The sequence below is a fragment of the Microcaecilia unicolor genome, chromosome 13, assembly GCF_901765095.1.
Source record: "Microcaecilia unicolor chromosome 13, aMicUni1.1, whole genome shotgun sequence".
Lineage (NCBI taxonomy): Eukaryota > Metazoa > Chordata > Amphibia > Gymnophiona > Siphonopidae > Microcaecilia > Microcaecilia unicolor.
The window spans coordinates 53,924,002-53,940,019 of record NC_044043.1 but is presented as its reverse complement, the minus strand read 5'-3'; the positions used below and the strand labels follow the sequence as shown (position 1 = coordinate 53,940,019).

The 16,018-nt window shown below is 43.0% G+C and overlaps 1 protein-coding gene across 2 annotated transcripts in view; it reads left to right on the top strand.

Moving 5' to 3' along the window:
• Positions 1-16,018, top strand: part of TRPV3 (transient receptor potential cation channel subfamily V member 3) — a 53,970-nt gene that overhangs the window by 12,182 nt on the left and 25,770 nt on the right. For both annotated transcript variants that reach the window (XM_030186015.1, XM_030186016.1), the window contains exons 3-8: positions 4,752-4,838; positions 7,929-8,012; positions 9,236-9,390; positions 10,178-10,354; positions 11,925-12,065; positions 13,493-13,773. In XM_030186015.1, the coding sequence (XP_030041875.1) occupies positions 4,752-4,838; positions 7,929-8,012; positions 9,236-9,390; positions 10,178-10,354; positions 11,925-12,065; positions 13,493-13,773 (925 nt within the window). The remainder of the gene's footprint in view (positions 1-4,751; positions 4,839-7,928; positions 8,013-9,235; positions 9,391-10,177; positions 10,355-11,924; positions 12,066-13,492; positions 13,774-16,018) is intronic.

The window sequence follows — 16,018 nt, the reverse complement described above, 5'->3', positions numbered from 1 at the left end:
GACAGAGAGCCTCCGTTTCACTTTTGCTTCTTCAGGAGCTGTCCACCAAACGCTGCCAAATTAACTGCCCTGAAAGTTGCCATCCACTGCCTATCTGATTATCCACTCATAATTTGATTTCAGCTTGCATTTATTTAAGTGGATTTTATCAATTAGCAAGTCTGTAAGCCGTTTAGTATTATTTAGTAGTTTTACTAACATTAGTGCGTGGCCACTAATTCAGAAAATGGAAAATCGGCCATTTTGCAGTTGCACTATAGCCTTAGAGGCCCTTTTACTGAGCTGTGGTAAAAGGTGCCCTATGCTAGCGGTGGCAGCCATTTCCCCACGCGCCAGGTCCCCTTTAACAGCAGCAGGTAAAAAGGCCAAAAAATGAAATGGCCCTGCAGTAAGTTCGCACTTGCTGTGCAGCCATTTTGAGGGGGAGCACTTACCCTCACCCATTGATGTGGCAAAAAAGGCTCCTGCACTAAATCGGCGATGCTGCCCGATAACCCCCTATGGAAATATTTTAAAAATATTTCCACTAGCGCCGGAAATGGCACGTGCTGGAGGTGGAACTACTGCCAGCACCCACGTTGGGATGGCGCTAGTTCCAGGTTGCTGTGTGGCCTTTAGTAAAAGGGTCCCTTAGTGCAATGGAAAGACCCACATAAGGGAAGGGAAGTGGGACTTGATATACAGCCTTTCTGAGGTTTTTGCAACTGCATTTAAAGCGGTTTATATATATTCAGGTACTTATTTTGTACCAGGGGCAATGGAGGGTTAAGTGACTTGCCCAGAGTCACAAGGAGCTGCAGTGGGAATCAAACTCAGTTCCCCAGGATCAAAGTCCACTGCACTAACCACTAGGCTACTCCTCCACTCCGCTAAAATGAGGGCGTACTAAGCCCTCAATTTAGCTCAGCTTAGTAATAGGAACCCAAATTTAGGATAACAAAAAGAGTGTCCTAACTTTGGGACCCTTTTACTAAGCAGCAGTAGGGCTAACGTGTAGGTAGCACGTGCCAAATTGACACTACCTGCAGATGAATGGACTGTATTCATAACCTTCACTTAACAAAGGGTCTATTTTTAAAATTATTGTTTTTGTCTTCCAAATGCTCTTTGCAGTGGTTCCCAAGGCTGGTTCTGGAGACACCCCAGCCAGTCAGGTTCCCAGGATAACCACAATAAATATTCATGAGAGAGATTTGCACGCACTAACTCCACTGCATGCAAATCTCTCTCATGAATATTTACTGCGGTTATCCCAAAAACCCTGACTGGCTAGGAAGCATCCAGGACCAAGTTTGGGAACCACTACTATATGGAATGGCCCCCGATTATATGTGCACTTTAATAGATTAAGGAATGCATTGATGGGTGCTCAGGATTTTCTTTTACTTCGCTTCCCTATTTGTAAGGGCTGCAGGGTTTTCATATCTTGTAACAGAGATGTGGAACTCATTGTCAAAAAAGATAAGATGGATAACTAGGCAATTTTTATCACAGCTGGGGAAAAGTCTTTTTTTACAGGGCAGTAAATGGCCATGAGCCAAAATTGAAAGTAGCACATGGCTATTTACTGCCTGAGCCCTTACTGCTAGGTCAATGTGTGCTGTTAAGGGCTCAGGCAGTAAATAGCCATGTGCTACTTTCAATTTTGGCTCATGGCCATTTACTGCCCTGTAAAAAAAGACTTTTCCCCAGCTGTGATAAAAATTGCCTAGTTATCCATCTTATCTTTTTTGACAATGAGTTCCACATCTCTGTTACAAGATATGAAAACCCTGCAGCCCTTACAAATAGGGAAGCGAAGTAAAAGAAAATCCCGAGCACCCATCAATGCATTCCTTAATCTATTAAAGTGCACATATAATCGGGGGCCATTCCATATAGTAGTGGTTCCCAAACTTGGTCCTGGATGCTCCCTAGCCAGTCAGGATTTTGGGGATAACCGCAGTAAATATTCATGAGAGAGATTTGCATGCAGTGGAGGTAGTGCGTGCAAATCTCTCTCATGAATATTTATTGTGGTTATCCTGGGAACCTGACTGGCTGGGGTGTCTCCAGAACCAGGCTTGGGGACCACTGCCATAGAGCATTTGGAAGACAAAAACAATAATTTTAAAAATAGACCCTGGGGAAGTGAAGGTTATGAATACAGTCCATTCGTCTGCAGGTACAAACATGCAGATTGTTCTACAACATGCACACCTGAATCTGTAGACTATACAGATGTTCCTGAGGGCAGAGAAAGGAACAGTTCACATAAATTTGGCTAGTCACATTGTTTTGTGCTGAGAAGGGGCCCCGCACAGAAAGCAGGCAATGATTTTTGGTACAAACTCTACAAGTAAAAAGGACCTGCAGAATTTGCACCTAGGTGACCAAATATGATTTGACAGTGCATCTTCATTAAAACATAATCTACTGTATCATGGATTACTTCTGGATTATATAGTGAGGGAGCAGAAGAGAAAAGATCGACACATGCCAGGATCCTGTAACAGGGGAGAGCAGTAACCAGATCTTCCCACCTAGAATTCTCACCCACAATTGCCAGATAACCTCCCAGAAGCAAAATACTTAACACTGGATGTGGCACCCTTTTCTTTCTCTTTGGAGCTGAGTTGCTCATGAGGTGGGGATGCTGTCTAATCATACGCAACCTAATTAAAGAGACTATTTTTAACTACTTATTTACATATATCACTCACATATAGGAAAACATTTCATGCCCACACCCTCTCCAGTATAATCCCAGCAAGATGTCAGTTTCATTAAACCAGGCAGTCATAACTCACTACTAACAAGAACACGGACGCCCTGGTGGGGTCTCATTCATTCTCAATCTCAGTGTTAGTGAATTAAGGTATATCACAGCAAGCCAGTCAAATTTTCCTAGTGAACTTACAGTTGGCGAAAGGTGCTAGACAGAGATAACACCACAGCATGGGCTAAATCAAACCCAAATGTTCCCATGTTGTCCTTCCAGTATTGTCCACTTCTGTCTTGCCTCTGAGACAGGAGTAACCTTCTGGAAGTCTCCTGCAGGTCTTGCCCCCAGGCAGAATTCCAGGCAAGAAAAACTCTGGCTACTAAATAAGTATTAGACATAATAAATGTTTATTCAAATTGTCAAAGAAGCCAATCAGAAACTATTGAAATAGTAACAAATAAACTCCCAATTCAGTATAATTTAGGCGCACAACTTGCTAAGCGTGTTCTGTAACGATGTGTGCTGAACTTCTACCACATGCAGGCAAAAATGATAATACATCTGATAATACACTAGTTGGCACTGATTACAATTTAGGCGCACAACTTGCTAAGTGTGTTCTGTAACGATGTGTGCTGAACTTCTACCACACGCAGGCAAAAAGGGGCATGGTTATGGGCAAGGAAATGGGCACTTCATAGGCGTTCCAAAATTTAGGCACCTAGCTACAGAATATGGCTCAGTGCGCCTAAATCTACATGCAGGGATTTATGCCATGTTTTAGTTGGTGTAAATGGATGCGCCCAGATTTAGGCACTGAAATATCAACTAAATGAATTCTATAATCGGCGCCTAAATCTAGGTGCCAGTTTGTCATGTCCCCTACCTCAACGCAAGCAGTGTCCTCGGGCTGCGCGTGGTTCTGTCAACATGCACACTTGACTGGCACTGCCTGAGCCATGTGTGTGTAGTCCTCTCTGGGTTGCAGGCTTCATAATTGCTTGCTTCCATGCACCGGTTTCTACTCTCTCTCTCTCTCTCTCTCTCTCTCTGCCTGGCTTCCAGGCTCCTTGATTGCTTTGCTTCCACCCACCTGGGTCTGCTCTGGCTTCCCTGCTTCTCTCCTATTGGTCTTCCAGTTCCGCCTTCCCCTGCTCTTGTCCTATGGCTGTGCCCCTTCTCCCTGCTGATGTCAGATGCCAGCACTTTATCAGCTGAGCTCTCCCTGGACTCCTTGCTTTGGCTTCTGCTTTGGTAGGTGTTTCTAACTCTGTAGTCTGCTTCTTATCTACTGGTCCCTCGTTGCTGACTTTGCCTGTACCTGGATTAGTCTCTTGCCTGCCGCCTGCCTACTGACTTTCGTCAGCATCTGGATTACTCTCTTGCCTGCTGCCTGCCTACTGACTTGCCTGCACCTGGATTACTGTGTTGACTGCCGCCTGCCTACTGACTTTCGCTTGTACCTGGATTACTCTCTTGACCTGCTGCCTGCCTGGCCAATACATTCATCTCCCCACTTCCAGCTCCGTCCGATAAGTCCTGCAGGCCGCCCGCACCTAAGGGCTCAACTTCTGGGGAATGGTGGTCAGCGCAGGTGAAACCCGGGGTTGTCCACCTGCCAAGCAGAACCTGGTCTGAGTACTGGGCTCAGCAGCGCTCTACTTGGTACAAGAACTCACAAGTCTGACATGATTATAGAATACGCTTAGTCGGCACTGATTTCATCGCCAGTTTTTTAGGTGCTATATACTCCTCCTAATTGGCAATGTTCAGTAGGACATAGCCGGCCATGTCCTGCTGAATATTGGCGGATAGCCAGCTATGTGGCATTTAACCAGCCAGGTACCGATTCTGGCTGGTTAAATGCCTTTGAATATCAGGGGAATAGTATTCTTTGGTATCTGACTCCCACCTCAAACACCATAAGGAACAAACATCAACTGGCCATTAGCTTGTCAGTCAAGGCATAACTCAATTTTCGTAAGTATTTCAGTAAGTTCAACTCATAATTTTGCCTAGTACAATCCTTTTTTTTTAAATCTTGCAGTGCATTTTATGATGAACCTGACCCAGTGCCAATTAAGACAACGGCGCCTGTGTTTTCCAAACCAATGGATTCCAATATTCGCCCATGGTATGTAAAGAAATTAAGCAATTTGGATTGTTTCAATTTGAAATAGAGACCTAGGTACACAATGCTGTACCAGGTTCGGTGTGCAATGAACATGTTTTTTGTGTGTGTGTTACCCCCTTTTTTACAGGCGGAGCATCGGCTACTGATTAACTTTTGGACTTTATTTAAAATCCTTCTCTTGGTGCATACGATTCTCAAGGTTGGCTCTCTGGAATTTCTGTCTCAGTATCTGATTCCCTATATTCCTTCTTGGTCTCTTTGCTCTGCACAGCAGCAGTTGCTACTGATACTTTCTCTTCACCAAGCTTCTCTGATGACTTATAGAAACTCACTGTTTAATGTGATAAGCCCTGTGCTTTGGAACCAGCTCACAGTGTCTCTGTGTTCAGAATCTTCCTGGTTTTCTTTTAAAATATTGCTTAAAACATATTTTTTCCGGGAAGCTTTTAATGGTGAACCTTAGGTTGACCGATACTTTTCATGTGGCTCGCAGGGTTGGCTGGTGTGGATTGTGTGCCAATGTCTGGGAACATGGTAAGTAGACAGTGTCTTCTCTTTTTTCTGTTTATTGTTGCCATTCCTTTCTGATGAAATGAATTTGTTTTTTTGTATGTACTCTGCCTTGACAGATTTTTTTTCTGTGAGCGGTTAATCAAAAATATAAACCTGAAAGGTCTGATACCTATCAGGTCACACGAACTTCACAGTGTGCACACGGAAACAGCTTAAACTGAGCACTAACAAACAAGGCAAGGCAGTGCTCCTATTAGTCACCAAGGTTCAGAGTTTTCCAGTGCCCAGACAAGAACCTTTTTCCTAACTTGGGGAGTCTTCTGGAATCTTACATGTATGTGGTAATTGCATATGCTGGAGGTAGTTCCTTCCTTCCCTGGGCCTCCCTGACTTGTTTCTAGGCTAGAGTTTTAACTACCCTAGTTGAACCAAGCACTCCCTGCTGTATACTGGAGGACCTGGTCTCTTCAAGTGGCCATGAGATGGAGTGTTGTTAAGTGGATCTGGCAACTTCCTATACATTCCCTCACATAGAGAATCCAATATCCTTGGGCAGAACCTGATTGTGAGTCCAAGATATTTATTAATTTGGGGTATGGGGGTTTGATGTCATAGACATCAATAACTACATTGCTGGACTCATTTTTTTAAGTTTTTATTATCTTATAATATTTTATTTTTGTATTGGTTTATTTTATTATTGCTATTTGCTTTGTTTGATATTGATGCGTTATAATTCTGTCATAAACTGCCCTATTGGCTTTGCCAGAGAAGCAGCATAGGAATATTTTAAATAAATAAAAAGCAAGCACCAAAATCCAGGTAATAGAAATTTTTTTCCAAATGAGAGAACAAATCCCAAGAACTACAATTTTTTGAAATGAATAAAGGGTTTTGGATAACATACCTTTGGATAAAAGATGCTTTACTGTACCAGTGTTTCAATGTTTAACCACTCTACTAAAAAATGGTACACAGTTTTACATGATAATTAAGCCAAGTGTTATTTCCACTTCCTCTCTCATTTATCATCTCTTCTTGATAAAATCAATCTAGGTACTAGCTGCACTTGACTGTAAATAAAAAATAACTTGGGATGGTGATAGAAAAGAAAGCATCAATTTGAAATATGCTTTACCTCCTTTTCTTATTAAGAAATGCTAGTAAAAATGCATTGCTAGTTAATGTCTCTCGTTGAATGGCATGCTGCTTCTGTACTTACCCTGTAAATAACTCAGTAAATATAGGTCTGCATAGGAACCCGTGACTGGTTAAACTGATGTGTCACATACAGACAATGTGCAGATGCATTCTTCCGTAGAGAAACCAGCTGATCCTGTGAATACTATGAAATAAGGCAGACTGAACAACGTGCTGTTCCATGTGGAATAGGCACGTTTGAGAGTATTGCATGAGTGAGGCAGCCTCTCTAATGGAGAGATTTACAAAATGCATTTATTCCTTAAGTGCTATAGCATGGCTTCATTAAAAAAAAACACAACACTATCTTTTTCATACACATTTTCTAGAAACCCACAGAAGCTTTCTGTAGATGATTTAGGCAGCAGAAAACACTTCTATTATTATTAAAAATGTATAGCCTGCTGTATTTTTTATTTATTTATATAAAAACTTTTATTCCACATGATCTTAGCGGATTTCATAATTACATACACAATCTGAAAACAAATGAAACAACAACAGAAAACACTTCAAAATATTTAACGAATCTAGATCCTGAAGCAAGTGTTAGAATGTCATGCATTACCCCAGCTGTAGGCTTTTATGAACGATAATGTTTAGTTCTCTTTTAAATTCCTTAGAGTCTATAATATTCTGTGTTCACAATGGATGGTCACAGCGGGTTACAATCATACATACACATTAATAAAATACTCGCACAGACAACTACAAAACTCAACAATAGAAAACAAGTCAGACGGAATGGAAATATTGCATTAGTTCACCTGTGGTGGACAGGCTTTCTTGCATTGTAACATAACATTGATGGTCAGTTGGCTACATAATTGTGTAGGCTTAATAGGAAAAAAATGGGTACAACTCAAATAGCAGTCAATGTGTTTACCTTAACCCACTTTTGCACAGATTTTTAATTTCATGCTAGATTTCTTCTTTTTTTAATATACATCTTTATTAATGCAAACAGCAAGAAAACCAACAATACAACTTATTAAAAAAGATGATCATAAATAACATAATCAATGACAACATTAGAAATAACCAAGTAAATACAATCAAAATATATTTCCCCATCAGTGGGTTCTTATCCGAGAGGGAATCCATTGTCAGGCATCTCACTGTAAGTGTGTTTGACCCTTTTGAATCCCCAATCATCATTCAGTCTCACACACACTTACACACATAATTTCACATACCCACCCTCCCCTTACCTCTCCCCCCTCATGATTTCACCTTAGATTTCTAAACCAATTTTGGAACACTGAGCAAAAATGGGTTAAACTGATTCCAGTGAAGAGTCATTTTATGAAATCATTCTTGGATACTTGAGATTCCTTGATGTTCTCTTTAATTAATTTCTCTTTTTGGTCTGTACAGTGGATCTAACAAATGTGAAGACCTGGGCTCCCCACAGTCTCCTCACGATCACCCTCCCAGTGTCCTAGAGAAAGGAAGCAAGAGGTAGATGCTTATTTAATATATTTTATCATTGTTTATCATGTTTCAGAAAGTAAGGCAGCACAGTGTAAGAATCTTTTATTTCAAACAGTCTTCCTATCTTCATTAAAGTCACCCAAACAAAATGCTCAACTGACCACTCATTTAGAGTAAGCAGAAAGCCAAAAAAAAATTGAGACCAGTGGAGGAGTAGCCTAATGGTTAGTACATTGGGCTGAGAACTTGGGGAACTGGGTGCGATTCTCACTGCAGCTCCTTGTGACCATGAGTAAATCATTTAGGGGCCCTTTTACAAAGATGTGTAAGGGCCTGCACACGTGCAGCACACATCAGATTGGCATTACCGCCCACGGTAATCAGCAGTTGACGCATGCTGGATAGTTACCGCATGGTTAACACTTATGCCCTTACTGCTAAGTCACTGGGTGGCGTTAACGGCTCAGACCGTAACTAGATGCATGCTAGTTTTCATTTTGCTGCCCACCCCCCTTTTTTCCAGGTGCGGTGGTGAAATGGTCCAACGTGTGTCCAGTACATGTGCCAACACTACCACAGGCCACTTTTTGTTGCACTTTTGTAAAAGGGCCCCTTAACCCTCTACTGTCCCAAGCACAAAACTTAGATTGTGAGCCCACTAGGGATAGAAAAAGTACCTGTATATAATATATGTAAACTGCTTTGGTTGTACCCCCAGAAAGGTGGTATATCATATCAATGATCCTTTACCCTCCTTTAATATGGATTGGTAAATAGGTCCCATGGAGGGGCATAATCGAAAGGGGCGCCCAAGTTCCTGAGGACGTCCTCGCAGGACATCCCGGTGAAGGGGCAGGGAAACCCGTATTATCGAAAAAAGATGGGTGTCCATCTTTCGTTTTGATAACTCTTACCGCATGGCCAAGTGGCAGGGAGCACTTGCGACCACCGATTGTGGTGGCGGTAAGGGCTCCTGCAGTAACCGGGCAGCGCGGGGTGATGTTCTGCCGGGTTAGTGCCATGCTATTAAAAAATGGCGGAACTACCACCTGCAGCCGTGTTGGGACAGCGGTTGTTCTAGGACAGCATGCAGTAAGCACGCGTTGGGCTTACCAACGCTATGTAAAAGGGCCCCTTAGAATATTATGGTCCATAGTTCACCACCTTGCTCTAGATTCATAGAACCGTATTATCAGAAATGCCTCATTAAATTGATGACTAGAAGCTTATGATTCCTTCTGTTAACTAAGCCAAAACAGGACTCCAGAACAAAAGAGGAAATTGCAAGAGAACTTGAAGCAGCTCCTCTTTCAAGCAATATCTGAAGGCAATGTGGAGGAGTTGAAGAGTTTGCTTCTGGAGGTGAAGGACGTGTCACTGCAGTACCCTGAGCAGACTGTGAAAGGTAATTTGCACATTTGTTTTCATTTATACCATATACTAAGAGTCATAGTCATAGGGCAATTTTCAAAGGGACTTACTTTGGTGCAAAATCCGCTGGTACTTTCTTCGCACTAGTTTTAAAAGGAAAGCAAAATTGCTCTGGGAAAATGCACCCATACAAATTTGCCTTTTCCTTGTAAATAACTGGGTCAATATTTAACAGAATGTATGCAGTCAGCGGTGGGGCCAATCACTGAACACTGTTCCCTGTAAGCTGAGTGGGAGTCCTCCACCTATAGTCCTGCCAATAGAGGGTGCTATTTCACTATCACGTTTTCAATAGTGAGGGACATGCAAGCTCTGCAGGACTCCAGGGAAACTGCCTAGCCCTAGCAATTGAAGCACCACCCCCCAATGGGTGCAGTGCACTTGGAGGGCTCCCGCTCAGCTTAGAAAGAACAGTGCCACTGAAATGCTTTAAAAAAAATCTGAGCCATTTGAATGGATAATTTTGGATGTACAAATCGTTATATGGCCATAATCTTCTGAAAAGGGAAAAGGATTTGGGAGAGCTGCAGGGGCAGCACCACGTAGACATCTGAGTTATACATTGAAGCCCCAATATTCAGCAGCCAAATATATTAGTTAAATAGCCAAGCAGTCTTGAACATATAACATCCTTCTTAAAACTGGCTTACACCACACTTGCTACGGTCATGCAATGCTTAGCAAAAATGAAGATTAAAAAAAATAACTCAACTATTCCTAGTCTTACTGTTGTATTTCTCCTGAATACATTATTTTCACAGACTTCATGATGAACAAACTTACGGCCACGGATACTGGGAAAACTTGTCTGATGAAGGCCTTGTTGAACATAAATGAAAATACACCAGAAATAGTACAAAGTCTACTGTCATTTTCAGAAGAAAATGGCTTCTTGGAGAGACTTATTAATGCAGAATACACGGATGTTGCTTACAAAGGTACAGGTTATGATATCTTCTGTGTTTGCTTGTGGACTATTAATATTTTGAATCAACTATTGAAGAAAAGCAGAGATCATGATGTACATATGAGAGATTAAGAAATCAACTCTGAGGGGGTAATTTTATGAACTTTTTTCATGGGTAAAACCTTGTTTTGCATGTGTATAAAGGTTTTTATAAAATTATAAAAGTTTACATGTTTTCTAAGATGAGCAGAAGTCCTCCAACTGCATTGCTGCTGGGGGGAGGGGGGTGCTTCAATATTGTGTCTACAATCATTAGAGATAGACAGGTTCCCTGCAATCCTGCAGAGCTTGCCTTCCCCTCACTATTGAAAATGTGATGGTGAAAGAGCACCCCCACTGGCAGGACTGTAGGTGGAGGACTCCTGCTACGCTTAGAGGGATCAGTATATCCTGAGTGGTGTAGAACAAGTAGAAGTGAATCGATTTTTTACTAGTTCCAAAAGTACAAAAACTAGGGGACACTCAAGGATGTTACATGGAAATATTTTTAAAACAAATAGGAGGAAATATTTTTTCACTCAACGAATAGTTCAGCTCTGGAACTCTTTGCCGGAGGATGTAGTAACAGCGGTTAGCGTATTTGCGTTTAAAAAAGGTTTGGACAAGTTCCTGGAAGAAAAGTCCATAGTCTGCTATTGAGACAGACATGGGAAAGCTACTGCTTGCCCTGGGATTGGTAGCATGGAATGTTGCTACTATTTGGGTTTCTGCCAGGTACTTGTGACCTGACTTGGTCACTGTTGGAAACAGGATACTGGGCTAGATGGACCATTGTTCTGACCCAGTATGGCTATTCTTATGTTCTTATGTAAGGCATGTACTTGTAAGCGACCTATTGTAGGTGTGTTCTGGTTTAAGTTTTGGTGAAACATGGATAGAGTTCCTATTAACGTGCTTATGTACATGCGTGCACATTTTACATACTGATGTGAATCCAGTACTTTTTGTGAAATAAACTTCTGATGTGAACTCTTTGAGTCCATTGATGTTTTTTCATCATCTTCGTTGTCTCCTTTGCTGTGTTTGCTTGCCTGTTTTGACCTGTGCAAAGGTTGTTTTGTTTTTCTGTTATTGTCGACATGCTAATGTTTACATCTGCTCTCGAGCAGGCGTAAATGTCTCTGGCTTTAATCCATCCACAATTTCTACCGGTTTACCACTAGTATTTTATGAATACACAGAGGCACTATAAGAATAATTTTATAAACCAGGCATTTCACATTTATGGCTGTGTTACAGTTGTAAATGTTTAGAATAATGACGTAAATGTGCATAAATTGCAATGTTCTGCTTAAGCACTAGTCTGCAAATACCTGTTTAACCTACATAGTGTGTATTTGCAAGGGGGCGGACACAGGGGTGGAGCATAGGTGGACATGGAAGACACAGTAGCGCAAATGTTCATTATAACTAGCAGTGTTTATGTTTTTTTGTGTGCATTTATTAATAATCTACAAACAGCACATAAGCCATGTGGCTTACTATATATAATGCAAAGAGAGAGCATCCTCCCTGTTCTTAAAATGTCTATGCTCTTGTAGGTCAGACAGCCCTAAATATTGCCATTGAAAGACGACAAGGTGACATTGTGAAGGAGCTCATTGAAAAGGGAGCTGACATCAACGTTCGAGCAAACGGTCTATTCTTTAACCCCAAGCACAAGTATGAAGGCTTCTACTTTGGTAAGAAACATTTGTGTGCAACACTCTACAATTGCTTAAATCATTCCTGCTCCAAAAACAAAGATGAGATCTTGTTTTCTGCTGGATTAGCAATGCTTGATTTTCTTGAGGGCAGGAACAAAATATATACGATAAAATAGTTCCACTGATAACATTAGAATATGGTGAAGGCTTCAGCTGCATGCAGATCTCAGTGCCATTTGGAAGTGAAATCATTTACCTGTAATGTTTCTTCTCTATTGGCAAGTCAGTGGATTCACGTCTATGGGACACATGACCTATGCAGTATTCATCATTAAGAGGGTCATTTACTGACAATACATATTAATGCCATTAATACATGTTATTTACCTGACAATTAATACATAATAATGCCATTAATACATGTTATTTACCACAGGGCTCATTTTTTTGGTGTGGGCCCTGTGTCAAATAATGCGTCTTAACAACATTGGTGCACATTAACTGTTACCGGCCAACTTTTAAAACCATTTAACTGGCCAGGACTGGCTCCTGTCTGGTTAAATGGCACTTAACTGGCTATCTGATAATATTCAGTGGGAGACAGCTGGCTATCTCCCGCTGAATATTGCTGGTTAGCGCTGGCTAAGTTTGGCGGCCAGATTAGCTGGAATATCTTTGGCCAGTTTAAACGTAACCAGCCAGCGCTGAATATTGGCTTCACCAGTTAAGTTTAAACCAGATATTCAATGCTGGTCAAGGGAACCGGCCTGATATTGAATATTTGGTCTCAGCACTGACCGCTGAGGCAACCTGGTTACCTCCTGCGGTCTGAATATCAGCCCCTTAGTAAATAAAGGGAAGAAAATGAGAGCTATTGACACAGTTTATCTTCAAAGATATTCTGTTATACAGCTGAGATGGACATTTTAATATAGTGATATGTTGAACCAAAACATTACAATCACTCTCTCTCTCTCTTGAGGTCGATTGTCATGTGTACCTTGTCTAAGTCAGTGGTTCCCAAACCTGGTCCTGGAGGCACCCTAGCCAGTCACGTTTTCAGGATATCCAGAATGAATATTCATGAGAAAGATTTGCATGCAGTGGAGGCAGTTCATGCAAATCTCTCTCATGAATAGTCATTGTGGATATCTTGAAAACCTGACTGGCTGGGGTACCTCCAGGACCAGGTTTAGGAACCACAGTCATAAATTATATAAGAGCCCTTTCACTAAGGGTAAAATTTGTAGTGACCATGGCTTAACTCAGGATTTTACTACAGGGTAGTTGTCCTAATGTTTTGCTTATGGTGTTGATTTATTTTCCCCTTTGACCTATCTGTATCCTTCCCTGGTGGTTTTTTATAATGTAAACCGCTTAGCTTTCTTTCTTTCTTTTTTTTTTTTGGAAAATTTTGTGGTATATCAAATAAACCTAATACTTCCACTGTGTCGAATTTCCAGGGGAAACTCCTTTGGCACTAGCAGCATGTACCAATCAACCCGAAATAGTTCAAATGCTGATGGACAACAGTCGGACTGATATTGCTATGCAGGATTCTCGAGGCAACACTGTGCTGCATGCACTGGTCACTGTGGCAGAGAATTCTGCAGCCCAAAACGACTTCATAATATGGATGTATGACACAATCCTAATAAACTGCAAAGACAAGTCTTTGGAAACCATTTGCAACAAAGATGGTCTAACACCCATGCAGCTGGCTGCAAAAACGGGCAAGACCGAGGTGAGACTTAGAAGTGACAGTAAAGGAGGCTGGAAAGTGAAGGGAATGGCAGAGGTCACCTGGGTTCTATGGAATAGAGGTGTGCTGTCGTTTTAGATGACAGCAAAATAATGACATTTACTGTCTCATTCTGGAGCTCTTTTACAGAGCGGTGGTAAGCCCAATGCGGGCTTACCACTCGCTCTTCCAGTACTACCGCTGGCCCAACGTGGCCACCAGCGGTAGTTCCGAGTGAAGTGTGTGCCATTTCTGGACCTCCCCCCCACCCCCCCCCCCCGAAATGGTTAGCACAGCGGTAACCCAGCAGTAATTGGGCATCATCATGTACTGCCCAGTTACCGCCGGTTTACCACAGGAGCCTGTACCGCCATTTCAATGGATGGCGGTAAGCAAGGCCGCCGAGAGGGGGGGACAGGGGAGACAAAATTCCCTGGGCCTCCGGGGGGGGGGGGGGCGGCGACGGCGCCGCCGCCGCCCGGCCCGCCCTCCATCGCTCCCTGGCATTGAACTTAAGCGCCTCACCTTCAAAAGCGCAGCAAGCAGCGGCAGACCACTCCTTCCTTCCGTGTCCCACCCTCGCCTGACGTAACTTCCGTGAGGGCAGGACACGGAAGGAAGGAGTGGTCAGCCACTACTTGCTACGCTTTCGAAGGTGAGGCGCTTAAGGTCAGTGCAGAGGGCCAGGGGGTGGAGAGAGGCCCCGGTGGCGGGTGGAGGGGGGGGCCCGGCGACCTCGGGTGGGGGGGGGTCGAGGGGCGGCCTTGTCCCAGGCCTAGCCCAGTCTCTCGGCGGCCCTGGCGGTAAGGGCTCCCCCCCCCCCCCACCCACATGGCCATGCGGTAACAGTTAGCTTACAGCATGGCCATTCTTGGGGGGGGGGGGGGAGCTTTAACTGGCTGTGGTAAAAAGGGCCCTAGCTCTTGGGAAAAATGGCCCCTGCTGCTACCACAGGGCCCTTTTCCCGCATTTTAGTAAAAGGATCCCACTGTCTTGATGCCTGTCCAAAACAACACAACAGTGAAATATTTCTGCCATTTTAGTGTGTAATATAACCATGTGAAGAGTAATTTTATAAATCATTTTTGTGCATAAACACAGATTTATGCACATAAGTTATGTTTTATAAAATTAGATCTCATCTAAAAGTATGTGTGGTGCAAGCCGATGCATACTTGTACAGTAGTCGTGCTGAGAGGCAGAGTTTGGGGCAGAGCCCAGGTACTGTCACGATTTATATGTGTACTTTATAAGATAAATGCAATCACGTCTAGATGGAAAAAAGAAACAGTAGATCTCATAAAAAACTCCAAAATGTGGAAAATTCACCACTAAAACAATAAATACATAAATAATTAAAAGCCCGACGGGGCCATGTGTCACGTCTGTGGCCGTGACCCCTCTCAGACTCACCTTATTTCCTGTGGTCAGCTTCTGAGCTGGCTTCTGTCTGTTCTTTGTGAGTTAGTTCTGTCTCTGTTTCTGTGTGCTGGCTATATTAGATTGTCGGTGTGCTGTCACCCGTTCCAGATTTCAGCTTAGTCCAGTCCGGATCTTCCAGGCTGCCTGACCCTTAGTTGCCTGGTGATTGTTGCACCTGAGTCTCAGCTGCCTGCTGGGCTTATTAGCCATTTGGAACCTCTCTGCCTTTGCCTTTGCATTGCATCTAAGGCCCTGGTATGTTGGTGCTTGTTGCACTTCTGCTAGTCCGGTGATTTGTCTGAGATTCTTGCCTTGATTCTTGCCTGTTTCCAGTTAGTCTGTGTTTGGTTTAGTTTAGGTTTTACTTGTTTTCCTAGCCTTGTTTCTTGTTTGTATCACAGTGTTTAGTTTCTGTTTGTGTGCTGGCTTTGTGGCTGCTTGCAGCTTTTAGTTCTGTGTCTTGTTAGTCAGTGTTTTGTTCCCTGTTTCAGTGGCTGCTTGCAGCTTCCAGTTTCTGTCCCCTACCTTGCCCTGTCCCTGCCTTTTGTTGTATTGTCTAGCCCAGTTTCCTGCCTTGCTGCCTATGTTCCTTCATTTCCCCTCTGACACTCAGTCCCTGTACAGCCTTGCTGTTATCCAGTCCTGCCCTGTCCTGCAAAGTCCTGTCGGCCAACTGAAGCTGGGAGCTCAACTCCTGGTGGAAAGTGGCCAGGTACAGGTGAAGCCTAACTGCTTGCCTGAGATTTGCCTAGCCTCCAGTGTGGGGTGGTTTTGCCTGCCACTGCCGCTCCGTGGCAGTGGCCCAAGGGCTCACAACTCAGTTCCT